This window comes from Nicotiana tomentosiformis, chromosome 10, assembly GCF_000390325.3.
Source record: "Nicotiana tomentosiformis chromosome 10, ASM39032v3, whole genome shotgun sequence".
NCBI classification, from domain to species: Eukaryota; Viridiplantae; Streptophyta; class Magnoliopsida; order Solanales; family Solanaceae; genus Nicotiana; species Nicotiana tomentosiformis.
Genome location: NC_090821.1, coordinates 72,781,654 through 72,795,083, shown reverse-complemented (window position 1 = coordinate 72,795,083; position 13,430 = coordinate 72,781,654). Strand labels below are relative to the sequence as shown.

Here is a 13,430-nt window from a genome sequence, read left to right as displayed (position 1 = left end):
GAGGCCGTAATACTCAAAACGACCGGGCGGGTCGTTACATTTTCGATGAATCTACCAAATGTGAGGTCAATCGGAGTTCGACAGAATTTCAGAATTCCAAATTCATGACCTATTTGTAGAATTCTATTTTTGGCGTTTTTTAGGGTTCTGATTATTTTGACTCGTTCAAAGCACATAATATACTTATGTATGTTAATTCATGATTTCAGAACTCAAAATAATATTATTATTACAGTGTTATATAAAAAACTATTTTCGAACAAAATTGTTAAAAAACAGAATGTTTTTCACCCGTTCAAATGCCATTGTTCATAATTCCGTATATTAATCCATAATTTCATGACTAATAGCATTCAAAACAGACACATTTTTATTAAAATAATACTGTGATTATGGACAAAAATGCAACTAAACAGATTGTCATTAAATGTAACACCACTGTTTATGCATATGTATATCAATTCATAATTTCATAATTAAAATACTAATAAAAACAGTCACGTTTTTGACATAGAATAATCACACTAAACATGTATCATTAAACAACACGTTTTAATATTACTCTATCCATGTTGTATTATATTATCTAATTAGATGTAAGACGGCACTCTGATACCAATTGTTAGAACATGTGCAGTGGAAGCAAGCATACAATATAGGTATCACATACATGTAAACTAGATAATGATATCATTACGAGATTAGAAGCACTAACCTCTTGAAATCGTTGCACAGGTCCTCCACAGAGCAAGAATCCAGGGCTGCAGTCTTCTGCTATGATCCTAGTAAAACCTTGGACGAAATTTCTTTGAGTGGGAAAGAACAATGCAATTCTAAAAAGTTATTAGGTGAAAATAAAAATCTTCCTTATGTAGACTCGTTTTTCAGCCAAAAAAGGCTCCAAAAACGTGTAGGATTCTGCTTGTGCAAGTAGAATCCTACTCTAACTCTACCGGATGACTTTTCTCCCAAGTCACTTTTTATCTAAGTCAGTCCAGATTTTTACTAGGTATAATAGGAACCACAAAAATAATAAGAGGCTACTAATTATAGTATTAATTCGAATTTTTGCATGAATTAATCCCTACTATAATTAATTGCAGTTTATTCCACTAAAAAGTACAATTGAACTCTTCAATATGAATTTCAAAAATTTACCAACACTTATTTTAACTCCCCATGTTAAGATCCCAAATACCAGTCAATTAAATTTAATCACTGATAATTTAATTCAATCAACTAATTAAATTTTTCATAATTCCGCTTAAACTATTTCATGTGACGGATACAAAATCCACCGGCCGGGTTTTTACATGAAAACTTATAAGCTTACATAAAGGGGTATCATCAAACTCAAAAACGAATCATGGATTTTATCAACTAATTATTATTTCACAAATGTTATTCGCTATTGTCCAATCTATCATGCATACTCTAACTCTAAATAGAATTGTACATTTTTTATAAAACAAACCAATAAACAAATCACATTGATCATAATAACTATATCAAGATTAGGAATATAAGCTCATTCAATGAATTAGAGAAATTATTTTATATATATTCAGTACAAAAATATTTTTTCTCTACTTGGTCCGTTCAATATACACTAAGTATACTAGCACAAGAAATCAGAGTAAAATCACTATCATACTCAAGACAAATTATACTATAATCTTGTGCTACAATCATCAAAATATTTTGCCCAATAATATCTTCGATTGTGAACATAGTTTATTAATTATGAGAACCGACAATTTAATCTTCTGTACATGAGCTAAGACTCCATACACTAAATTGTCTACTACATAACTAAAGGACACACATATAACAAATGATCTATATAAAATAGTATTTTATTGAATTGAATTATTTAAATAAATAATTGTTTCATAAATCATAAAACACAATACTATGTCTAAACCGCATAGTTAATAGTATATCCCAACATAATTAACATCACAATAGAATATTTTCTTGTTCGTTTAGTACCTTATAGGTTCTTCTCCTGTTATTTTCACCCAGATATATAAATAACAACAATAACGATAACCTTCTACTGTTATGCAACAATTCATTCATGTACATCAAAAACTCACTCCAGAGAGGGAAAAAACAAGACGATTTAAAGAAATACAAAGAAAGAGCACAAAAACAATAACAACAACATACCCAACGAAGAGAGTAGTGTATGTACAACCTTAACCCTACCTTTGTGAAGGTAGAGAGTCTGACTGTTTTCGATAGACCAACGGTTAAAAAGAGCACAAAAACAAGTTTCAAGAATGGAGTCACAATCAACATGGCAACAGTACACATAGAAAAAAGTGTAAACAATCGCTAATGTCATTCTTCAGGCTCTGCTTTAATGTGAAGATATCCGGACACACTAATAGATAAGAATCTTCCAAGCTGATCTGCATTTTGACATAGTGCAGTTGAACTCTCTTTGAAGCCAAATGCAGCTTTTATTTTAAGGTTCATCCAACTTGAAACAAAATGCAGGAGACTTCTCTGTTAAAACCAGCGAGGTAAATGAAGTATAGTAGCAAGCAGAAAGGTTGATACATCGCTGAGTCCCTCCAGTATCAGAATTCAGCAAATCTGTGCAAATCAATGCATGATGAGCTTAAGTGAACATCGGCTAGCACATATTACCAGGACAATGGAACCTATGGAAGATATTAAAGAAACCGAAATAATACTCTATAATGTTTGTCTTGATAAAGATGGTTAACATTCGGCTTTAGGCAGCACATGATACTCTATACATGATCCTTTTCTAGAAACCTCCCAAATATAAAGATTTGCTATGATACAATATTTACCGAGTTTATTACTGAATTGTTAAATTGATTTTATTACGGGAAACACATGATGAGATTGATTATTATTACCGTTTTTTTTTTAAAACAAAAAGCATATTATTTTGTGATTATTATACAAGCATACTTGTCCCCTATTAAAACGGTTATGGTTAAGTATTATTACTCATTGAGCTAGCGACTCACTCCCCGCTATTATTTTTACAGAGACAGCAGTAGACGCAGGCGATGATTCTGTTAATTAGAGTACACGATTTGACAGTTCCTGGTGAGCCCCGCATTTATTCGCCCGCAAAGATTGTTATTTATTTATTATAGTCTCTTTCTTGAACCCTTAGATTCGCTCCATAGTCATTTTTACGAGTGTCATAAGTATTCTTTTATTGATATAGAATTGGTGGCTCGTATTAGACTTTTCTATCTTATAATTGGAGATGAAGTTAGTATTATTATGTTGGAAATATTTCGTGAATGAGGATTATAACTTGTTTGGTCGATATAGGTTGGTTGTGTTGTTGATTTCTAAGACGGGTTTATTTTTGGATAGTCCTAAAATAGGGAAAACTCTGTCCGATTTTCTGTAAAATACCGATGAGGCTTACTTGGGGGCACTTGCTCCCAGGCGCCGGTCATGATCCTAAATTGGGTCGTGACAAAGTTGATATCGGAGCCTAGGTTATTCTTGTGACTAATGGAGCACACGTCGATAATAGAATTTCAATTATGGTTATGTAGCCGGCCATTCCCATAATCGTGATTTTACGAAGGTGTGATAGGATGTGTCTTGTCTTTCTTTCTTTCTTATTCCCCGTACGTGTGTGGCGATTAGAGTCAAATAACTGAATCTGTCATTACTTTTTCTATTCGTGTATGGCTCAGACCAATTACCCTATAATAGAATTTGGCTAGAGGTTCAAACTTCAAAGACGTCAAATTTCGCCAATGGACATGCAACCATCTCCAAGCAAAGAAATGCTACAAAAGTAGTATACAAAACCAGTGAAAGGTTTATTGTGCCATATGAGGTACTTCCTAATAAGATGCGTAATAGAGTCTATTTTGAAAATTTATACTAGTCTACCACTATACCGATAGAGGAGTGCTATCACAAAAAGGTACTTACCTCCACGAAAGAAAAAAAAAATTGAGATCTTTATGGGTATAATGGATAAACATAAGAAGAATGAGCAACAGAACAGGGGCTCTAAAGTCCTCATGTACCTAGAAGATTATAGGGAACAACATAATATTCTTAATAAAGTTCCTAAAGTTGAAACTACTAAGTTTACTATTTTTGATAATTCAAAGGATCCTTAAATGTTGTAGTAAAATACTTACCACGTTATGAGCTATAGGATATTTCATGAAGAGGTCTATGGAACAGGCAACTTTTAGACTAGAGAACATGGCGAATACATGAAATGCTATTGTACTCTTAGCGATGCCAACAAGAGCAACACAGCTAATTTTGGAATAATTTTACTAAAGTGTTTATAAATCACTTCTTTCTTGACAGTTTGTAACGTGAACTTGCCTGCTAGATCATTTAAGAAATTGATTTAGACGATGAGTATACTTACATATAACACTAAAATTTCTTAGCTGCATGCGCAAGCAACATCTTAAGTTTAGAGGCTTGTTGAAAGGTTGGTTAGTTGTTTAAATAAGGTAGTAACTGTATATATGAAGATTGAAGACTTAAACCTACTTTTTAGCAGTTGTACTTACCAGAAAGATTGAAAATATGGACATGATAGGCATGCAAGAACTCACATAAGAAGATCTCGAGATTAGAATATCTTTTAGTATGGATTTTAATATGAGTCAAAGATTTAAAAATCAAGAACGTTTTGAGATATTAAGCGATCCTTTTCGGGTTGCCACTTCTGTGAAAAAACTATAGTAGTTAGACATGTGTTTAAAATTTTTAAGATTCAAGTTAAGAGAAGGAAACCCTAACTAACCAAGTTGTACTTAATATGGTTGACTCTAACGTACAGATGGATATGGATTAATTATCTTCTTACCACGCTACCCTCGATTATTATGGAAATACTATTAGGTTTGGTGGATTTTAGAAGCTAGCTTTTGTCCAAAAAGCGGATTATAGGTTATAAAAGAAAGGTTGTTTGGGTCTCATAGCTACGGTAAGGGGCACAAGAGAAGAAATACTTAGTTTGAGAAAAAAAGAAGCATCTAGAGATTTTCTAATTTATTCCTTAGGATTTACTAGGACTACCTCCAATATGAAAAATTAACTTTGGTATTGAGCTGACACCTAATACACAAACTATATCATATGGCACCAACAGAGTTGAGAGAGCTAATTGAATAATTGAGAGACTTACTGGATACAAGTTATATCATACCGAATGTTACATCATGGGGTACGCCAATATTGTTTGGAAAAAAAGGGATAAGTCTTTAAGTATGTGCGCCAACTACATATAATTAAATAAGATAACAATACACAACAAATATCCCTTGTCTTATATAGATAACTTGTTTGATCAGTTACAAGAAGTCATTGATCTTTGGCCTGTTATCATCAGCTTAGAATAAGAAAGGAAGATATTTCGATGTTTGCCTCTAGTACTCAGTACAAACATTATGAGTTACTTGTGATGTCCTTTAGGTTGGCCAATGCTCCAACTTTATAGATGTATATAATGAATATGGTGTTCAAAGTTATTTTTGAAACAAAATTCATAGTTTTTACTTACAATATTTTGGTATATTCTCGTACCCAGGAAGAGCACGAGAATTACTTGAAAAATATATTAAAGACGTTGCAGGAAAATTAGCTTTTTACCAAGTTCTTCAATTAGCTAGACTCAATGGTATTCATATGACACATGGTATCTAAGAATGAAAAGATGGTAGATTCTAAGAGGATAGAATTAGTTCATAAATGGCCGAGACCCATTTTTCCTACAGAGATTTCTTTTGGCTTGACATGCTACTATTGGCATTTGTGTAGGATTTCTCTAGAATAGCACCACCATTCACCAAGTTAAAATAGAAAATCGCTAAAATTCAGTGGATAGAGAAATGTACAACGAGATTCTAGAAGCCCAAAGCGTGTTTGACAATCACACAAATGTTAGCCTTATTCCAATAGGCTATAAAAAATTCACGATGTTATATAATACTTCGAGAGTAGGATTAGGATATATTTTCATGCAAAATGGCCGCGTGATAGCCTATGCTTCAAGGAAATTGAAGAAGCTCAAGTCGTATTATGCCACTCATGATTTGGAGATGATCATAGTTGTATTTCTTTTAAGATTTAGAGACACTATTTATACGAAGAAAACTATGAGATTTATACCTAGCACAAAAGCCTGGAGTACATTTAAAACCAACAAAGATATAAATATGTAGCAATGCTAATAGAGGGAACTACTGAAGATATAACTGTACTATTTTGTACTATTCGGGAAAGATAAATATTATAACTTATGCAAAAAAGAAAACATGGATAATTTGGCGCATATAGCTCCTGTAAAGATAAGACAAAAATATGCATAGACCGGAGTGTACACGTATTAGATTCAATGTGAAAAGAAAAAAAAATCAAAGATATTATTGGCTATTGGTCAAGCCTGATGTAGAGTGCATAAAGGCTAGTCAATAGGAGGATGAGCGATTGTCCAAGTACCGAGATTAGATCCTAGCTGGTAAAACAAATAAGGATATGACTATTAATAGTAATAATATTCTCCGACTAGGTAATCTATTAGGTGTAGCAAACATATATGGGTTGAGACAGGCTATTCGTGATACAGCTCACAATTCTAGATACACTGTATATCTCAGGTCCATAAAATGTACCATGACTAGAAGAAAATTATATTTGTGAGAAAATAAAGAAGAAAGATTTCTTTAACTTGTTTATGATTATTTAACTTGTAGCATGTCAAGGTTAGAATTTGCGATTTGCAGGACTACTACAACAACTCGAGATTTTAAAGTGGAAATGGAATAAAATTATAGTAAATTTTATGATAGAACTATCTCAAACGATTAAAGGTTATGATTATATTTGGAAAATTGTAATTGGTTGCATAGTATGCACATTCCTTGCTAGTCAAAACTTCCAGCAATGAGGTAAAATATGCACATATATGCATGAATGGAAAAAAAATTATCCGACTCCATGGGATTTTATTGTCCAATATTTTTTATAGAGAATCACAATTTACCGCATACTTTTGAAATATCTTTCCAACAAGTATTGAGTACACGAGTAGATCTTTGTAATACCTCTCATCCGATGTCAGATGGGTAATCTGAACATAATGTACAAATCTTGGAGAATAAATGTTCTTTATTTTTGAGATAGTTGAGTGCTTATCGACCTTTTTACCTGAGTTTGTTTATAACACTAGCTTGTAGTTAAGCATCGAGATGGATCCATATAAAGCCTTGTCAGTTGGTTTTAAGTCGGTGATACTAAGGTATTAAGACTATACTTACAAATTAAAAAAATAATTAGGACTAGACTTGTTATGAGAAGTGACTGATAAGTTCATTTGACTCAAATAGGATTGCTCACATCACAAAGCAGACAAAAGTCTTGTGCAAATAACATGAAAATAAACTTAAAATATATAGCAAGAGACCGAATGATTCTACGAGTCTCCCTATGAAAAGCGTGATGCAATTTGAAAAAAAAAAAGAGTGAAAATGAATCTAAGGTTTATAAGATTATAAGAGGTACTTGATGGGATGGAAGTCATACTTATCGTTTGACACTTCTTCCTGAGTTATTTTTTTTCATTTAGTGTTCAATGTTTCTATTCTAAAACAATATATATTGGACTTCTCTTATATGCTTGTAGCACTGATTATCCAACTTTGATGAGAAATTAACTTGCAAAGAAGAGTCGATCGCTAGTGCTGACAGATAAATAAGAAAGTTACGATCAAAGAATTTATGTTTGCGAAGGTCTTTCTGGAACCTATTTCGTTGAAGAAGCTACTTAGGAAGTGGAAGATACTATGTGAGTCAGATATCCTTACTTATTTCAGTCTATAGGCATGCACTTTATTTGAAATTCGGGGACCGAATTTTATAAGAGGAGAAGAATGTAATAACCCATAATTTTAACCAAGGACAAATTGGTCATTTAGCTATAAAAAAAGGGGATAAAGCAATTTCAAAGGCCAAAGCCCATCAGAGGTGTGGCGTGGGTTTGATAAGGGTTTGGAGAGGAGACTTGCCAGCCAACAAATAGAGTACAACTTGGAAAATTGGAGAAATATCTACAACTCTAATCCGTAAGGAAAGTGAGAACGAGAAATTTAACAGCAACTTGGAGTCAAAAACCCAAACTGCTGCTGGGACACGATGCTTGAGGAGGAGCAATACGCATCAGTTCTTTTTCTTGAGTAAAAGTACTATGTTTGGCATCAAAGAGTTATAACAAGAAACTACAAGAACTAACAACGTAAGTCTTCTAGAAGAATTTTGGTTTCATATTGTTTAACTCTTCAATTGGAATACTAGAATTAAGTTTGGTATTTAACTATGGTGGGTAACAGTAACATGGATTTTCATGATGAAATAAACTAGTTCACGAATAACCATGAACCTGGAATTAAAAAAAAAAGCTATTAAGAGTTAGTTTTGATAGCATTATAGGTAGTCTGGCGGATGGTATTTTGAGTAACATTGAGACATTGGTCATAGGAATTATGACTCGCTATCACTTAAACTTACTGAATTTCGTGGTTAGCAGATGGTAACATAAACTTGTATTGATTTATAGATTTCACACGAATTGAGCACTTGGATCGCTTAGAAGTCATACAGATTGCTTGAGGTGTTTGGTATTGCGACACGAGTACTGTGAGTAGTAATCTTACCATAATTTGTATTTTCATAACCTACATGGTTTATATATGATTTTGAAAATAAATGTGTTACGTATGCTTTGAAATTTGCATGTGGGATAAGTCCTTTACTTGATATGGTACCGAACAGTTTACTTGAAATGTTTACCGGTTAACCAAAATATTTTCATCGTTACTAGATATGTTTTACCGTTACTTAAGATGTAACAGTTATTTAAAATGTTTTCACTGTTACTGAACATGTTTTACTGTTACTCGAGACATGATTACCGTTACCGAAATAAAATTACAAGATTTGATAAGAAATGATATGCCCTTCATTATTTTGAAAATGCTTTTGTACGAATATTTACTGTTTACAAGAAAGAGTATTAATGGGAGGAGATTTTGAAAGATCCCGTAGCTAGTGGCGGGTTCATTAGACTTGGTGCACCTTGTATTTACCGATTACCGAGTACATTTATAGCCCTCGCTAGTGAGAAGGTATAACTAGCATACAGTTATGGTTTTCCCTTGGTTGTGTTGTTGATTTCTAAGACAGGTTTATTTTTGGATAGTCCTAAAACAGAGGAAACTCTGTCCGATTTTCTGTAAAATACCGATGAGGCTTACTTGGGGGCACTTGCTCCCAGGCGTCGGTCATGATCCTAAATTGGGTCGTGACAAGCTAACACATTAATTCCACGCCAACTCATCGGACTGGTAATTTTAGGAAATTTAACAGTGGAATAAAATCATTTGAAGACAAAGGCAGATTTGAAGCTAACCTGTCTAGTGTCAATGAAGCAGTCTTTAAAGTTACAATCCAAGATCCGGAGGAATTACAGAAAGCTTGAATCCGCTGCCTTCTTTTTCTTGTTTCTTCTTTAGTATTGCTCGTGCAGATTTAGCAGCAGACACACTGGTACTCTGGAGTTCCATTAACTGGAGGTTTTCCACATCTGCCAGTTCAGCTGGTAGTTCCTTAAGATTATCACATGCTATAAGAACAAGGCGTTTTAGTCGTGGAAAGTTCCCGCATGAGGACTTCCAAGAAGATAGATCTGTCCTTTCAATCCATAGGACCTGCAGACGAGGAAAACCGCCCTCCTCTGGTTCCCAAGACTGTCCCGTAAATGCATTTTCTTTCAACTTCAGCACTTCAAGGTAATCTAATAGACCTAATATAGACATATCTTTCCATTCGAACCACGTATCTATCAGAGTGAGCTTTTTTAGCTTCTGAGGAAAAATATATGCTGGTGGAAGGTGTAGCTGTTTACTACTTTGACGAGTATCATTTACCAACTTCAGCTTTTCGAGGCAATCTAACTTACCTATGTTGCTGAACAAACCAGAACTGGACCCGTCCTTACTGGTCTCTAGAAGAGCATTTAGTTTTCCACGAACACCTAATTTCTTGAGATTAGGAGTTCTAGTAAAAACTTCTGCCGTGCAACATTCAGGTGCTTTAGTAGAAAGTGTTTGTAGGCAACGATTCACCAAGTTGTCCTTGCTGCTCTTGGGGCGCTTAGGGGAAGGCAATGTAGCAGAGGCGTTTGTGCACACATGCCTTAATCTTGTCATATTCCAAATGTCTGCTTTAATGTCAAGAGTACCCTGTTGTGTCTCAATTATAAGTGTTTGTACATTCCAAAGATTCCCAACGTTTGTAGGAATGGTCATAATCGTGTCAGTTGAGAAAGCAATGTACCTCAAATGGAATAATTTGAAGAACTCTTTAGAAAAACGACTGAACTTGATTGATTCAGCATCTAGTACCCTAAGCAAAGGAAAGGCTCTGGGGATGGCTGGTATTTCACCTAAAGGCATCTCAAATCTTTTCGAGGCAAAGCATAAGAACGACCTAACATGCTCACCAAAGGGTTTTGTTGACAAGAATTCAGAAACAGACGAATGAATGCACAAGCGACGATAAGTGGCTAACTCTTGTTTCTCTGGAAAAGAATGTTCTTGCCCTCGTTTGATTTCTTGGAAAAGATTTTCCTCCATCATAGCCTCATGTCTGCAGAACTCATGCAACATGTCATGAACACGACATGTTTTGATTTGACCGCTAGAACTCCTTTGCATTACCATCACTAAGTTCCTATTGACAAGATCATTCAAGTGGTCCTCTGCTATATCCTCTAGAGTCAATGGTCCTTGGTATTGTATGAATCCTTCCGCGATCCATAAACAAATCAACTTCCGAGCTGAAATTTCAGAACCGCCAGGAAAAGCCCCACAATATAAGAAGCACGCCTTTAAATCATAAGGCAAACGATCATAACTCATCTGCACCAATTTCTTGCAGTTCTCTGGATCTCTATTTATGAGGTGCTCACCCACACTGTCAGCCACCAGCTTCCACTCCCTTGTCGTCTTTCCTTTGCCTATCAAAGCTCCGGCAATAACAACTATTGCAAGTGGTAAGCCCCTACATTTTTCGGCCATACTTTTTCCAGGTAATTCTAACTCAGGTGGACATTTTTCCTTGTAAAAAACTCTCTTCTCAAGTAGCTCCCAACTTTCATTTTCAGTCAAAAACTTTAAATCATGAGGTTTATCATTGCAGCACTTAGCCACATTGCTTTGTCTAGTAGTCATCAAGACTCTATTCTGTTTATCATTATTGGGGAAAGCAATTTTGATCCGATCCCAAGCTTCTCTTGTCCACACATCATCTAAAACAATAAGATATTTCCCACCCTTCCCAAGAAGCTCCTTTATTTCATTTGCTAATTCCTCCTCTGGTGTATCATGGTATTGTTTGGTGTTTCGAGTGAATTTGCTGATGATGTTGAGAAATATTTCCCTTCTGTTGAACGATTGAGAGACATATACCCATATGCGGTTGAAAAACTCATACTCAACCTTAGGATCCTTGTAAATCTTATATGCCAAAGTTGTTTTTCCAAGACCAGGCATACCAACGACTGGCACAACATAATCCGATCCTCCAATCAGACGATCAATTACAGTTTTCGCTTCCTCATCAAAACCTACCACGTCGTCTTCCTCTACTACAGGGACCTATTTTTAAAGAAGGAAAAAGGTCACAGAAATGATATTAGAATTGACTTTTAATAAAAGATGATAAAACATGATATTGAAACAAACGTGCTAATGTAAGTAGATTTTACGAAAGTATTTAAGAGCAGATGATGCAACAAGAAGTCTATGACATTCACAACGATCTCAACCTTGACTGCCAGTCGTGTTTTGAACATAACTCAAACGAAGAACACAGAAGCCAGTATGACATAATCTTTGCGAATTGTAAACATGGAGCACATCTTATACACAGAAATTCATATCATAGATATTTGAAGGTATCCCCTTTTTATCCAATGCTTATCTGCTTGTCATTTGTCATAAATAAAATTCAACCACTTCTTGATGGTTTTTTATTTTAAAAAATCTTGACATAAATTTTCTGAAATTTTTGCCATTTCAAGACACTGCTTTACTTTTTAGCAATTAACAATAAAATGTAGAAAAACAACAACACCACAATCCTAAGCAAGTTTAATCCGCTATATGAATCATCACTATCTATGTCGGACTATTCAAGCTCATATCCACTCAACATTATTATAAAATAAAAATGAAAAGCACTAGACTAGACGTTCTTTATATTTTCTACGGCATAAAAAAGGTACGAAAACAACTAGCAAGGTCGTATGGATAGATCAACTTATAAGTTCACCCGGCCCAATAACTTTGGCTTAGACTCCGTATGTCTTAATAAGTTTACTAAATAAAAGAGCAGCCCGGTGCACTAAGCTCCCATTATATGCGGGGTCCGGGAACTACCGAACCACAAGTATCTATTGCACGCATTCTTACCCTGCATATCAGCAAGATGCTGTTTCCACGACTCGAACCCGTGACCGGTCACGTGGCACTAACTTTACCAGTTACACCTAGGCTCCCCTTCTAAATAAGTACAAATAATTGATTTTGAACCCAATAAATCAAATGAATTGTGATATAATTTCGAAATAAAGACCACAAAATCCACTTTCGTACCTTCCTTTCCTGAGCACCTTGGTTGGAATTATCATCAGAAGTAATAGCTTGAAGTCCATAAGAATCATTTAGGCGAATTTCCTTCACCCTTTCCCTAATAGTTTTAATCTCATCAGCAACCCCTTTAGCTCTAGCAACATGAGTAAGATGAAACCACTGAGCAAATTTGTTCTTATCGTCATGTCTTTTAGCTTCAATCACAAACTTATCAATTGAATCTTCAGCATCATTTACCACTTTCCTTATCTTCTTTACTAGTGATTTCAAGACTTCATTGTCTCTCCTCGATTTAGCTGCTTGTTTGAGGAAAGCATTGAAGTCATTCAGATCTTGTAGTAAATTTTCAACTTCACCTTTTATTCCAACAATTAAGTCAGCGTTGTCGATTAATAATTGCATCAAGTTTTCTACTAGGAATTTCACTGCTACATCTGCCATGGCTGCACCAACAAATTGACTAAGAAAGCAAAGAAGAGCAGAATGGTCACTAAAATGGGAGCAGCCAAGTGCCAACCAGTAATTGTAGAATTATTTAAAGATTGGAAATTTTTATGACATTTTGTCGTTATCTGGTCTTTTCTTTTAGTATATGCTCGTTTAAGATATTTCTTTTGATTGTACTATGTTTCTCTATTAGGATTGGTCAACGTGAAAAAAAATGAAAATGGACTCCGTAAAAGAACACGCTTAGGATTTGTCGGGTGTCTTAGTTTTGGATAAAAAATACTAGAT

The 13,430-nt window shown here is 34.6% G+C and overlaps 1 protein-coding gene across 2 annotated transcripts; it reads right to left on the bottom strand.

The window, feature by feature from the left end:
* Nucleotides 1-2,105: 2,105 nt before the first annotated feature.
* On the bottom strand, nt 2,106-13,220 carry LOC104109788 (disease resistance protein RPP13-like). Of its 2 annotated transcripts, XM_070187781.1 has the most exons (3): nt 12,699-13,220; nt 9,452-11,699; nt 2,106-2,604 (listed from the first exon to the last, which is right to left on the bottom strand). In XM_070187781.1, the coding sequence occupies exons 1-2, from the start codon at nt 13,134-13,136 to the stop codon at nt 9,483-9,485; spliced, it is 2,655 nt and encodes an 884-aa protein (XP_070043882.1). In that variant the 5' UTR covers nt 13,137-13,220; the 3' UTR covers nt 2,106-2,604; nt 9,452-9,482. The 2 variants fall into 2 exon arrangements, with proteins under 2 accessions (XP_070043882.1, XP_009617443.2); XM_009619148.4 differs by lacking the exon at nt 2,106-2,604 and having other exon boundaries at nt 9,364-11,699.
* Nucleotides 13,221-13,430: the final 210 nt, after the last annotated feature.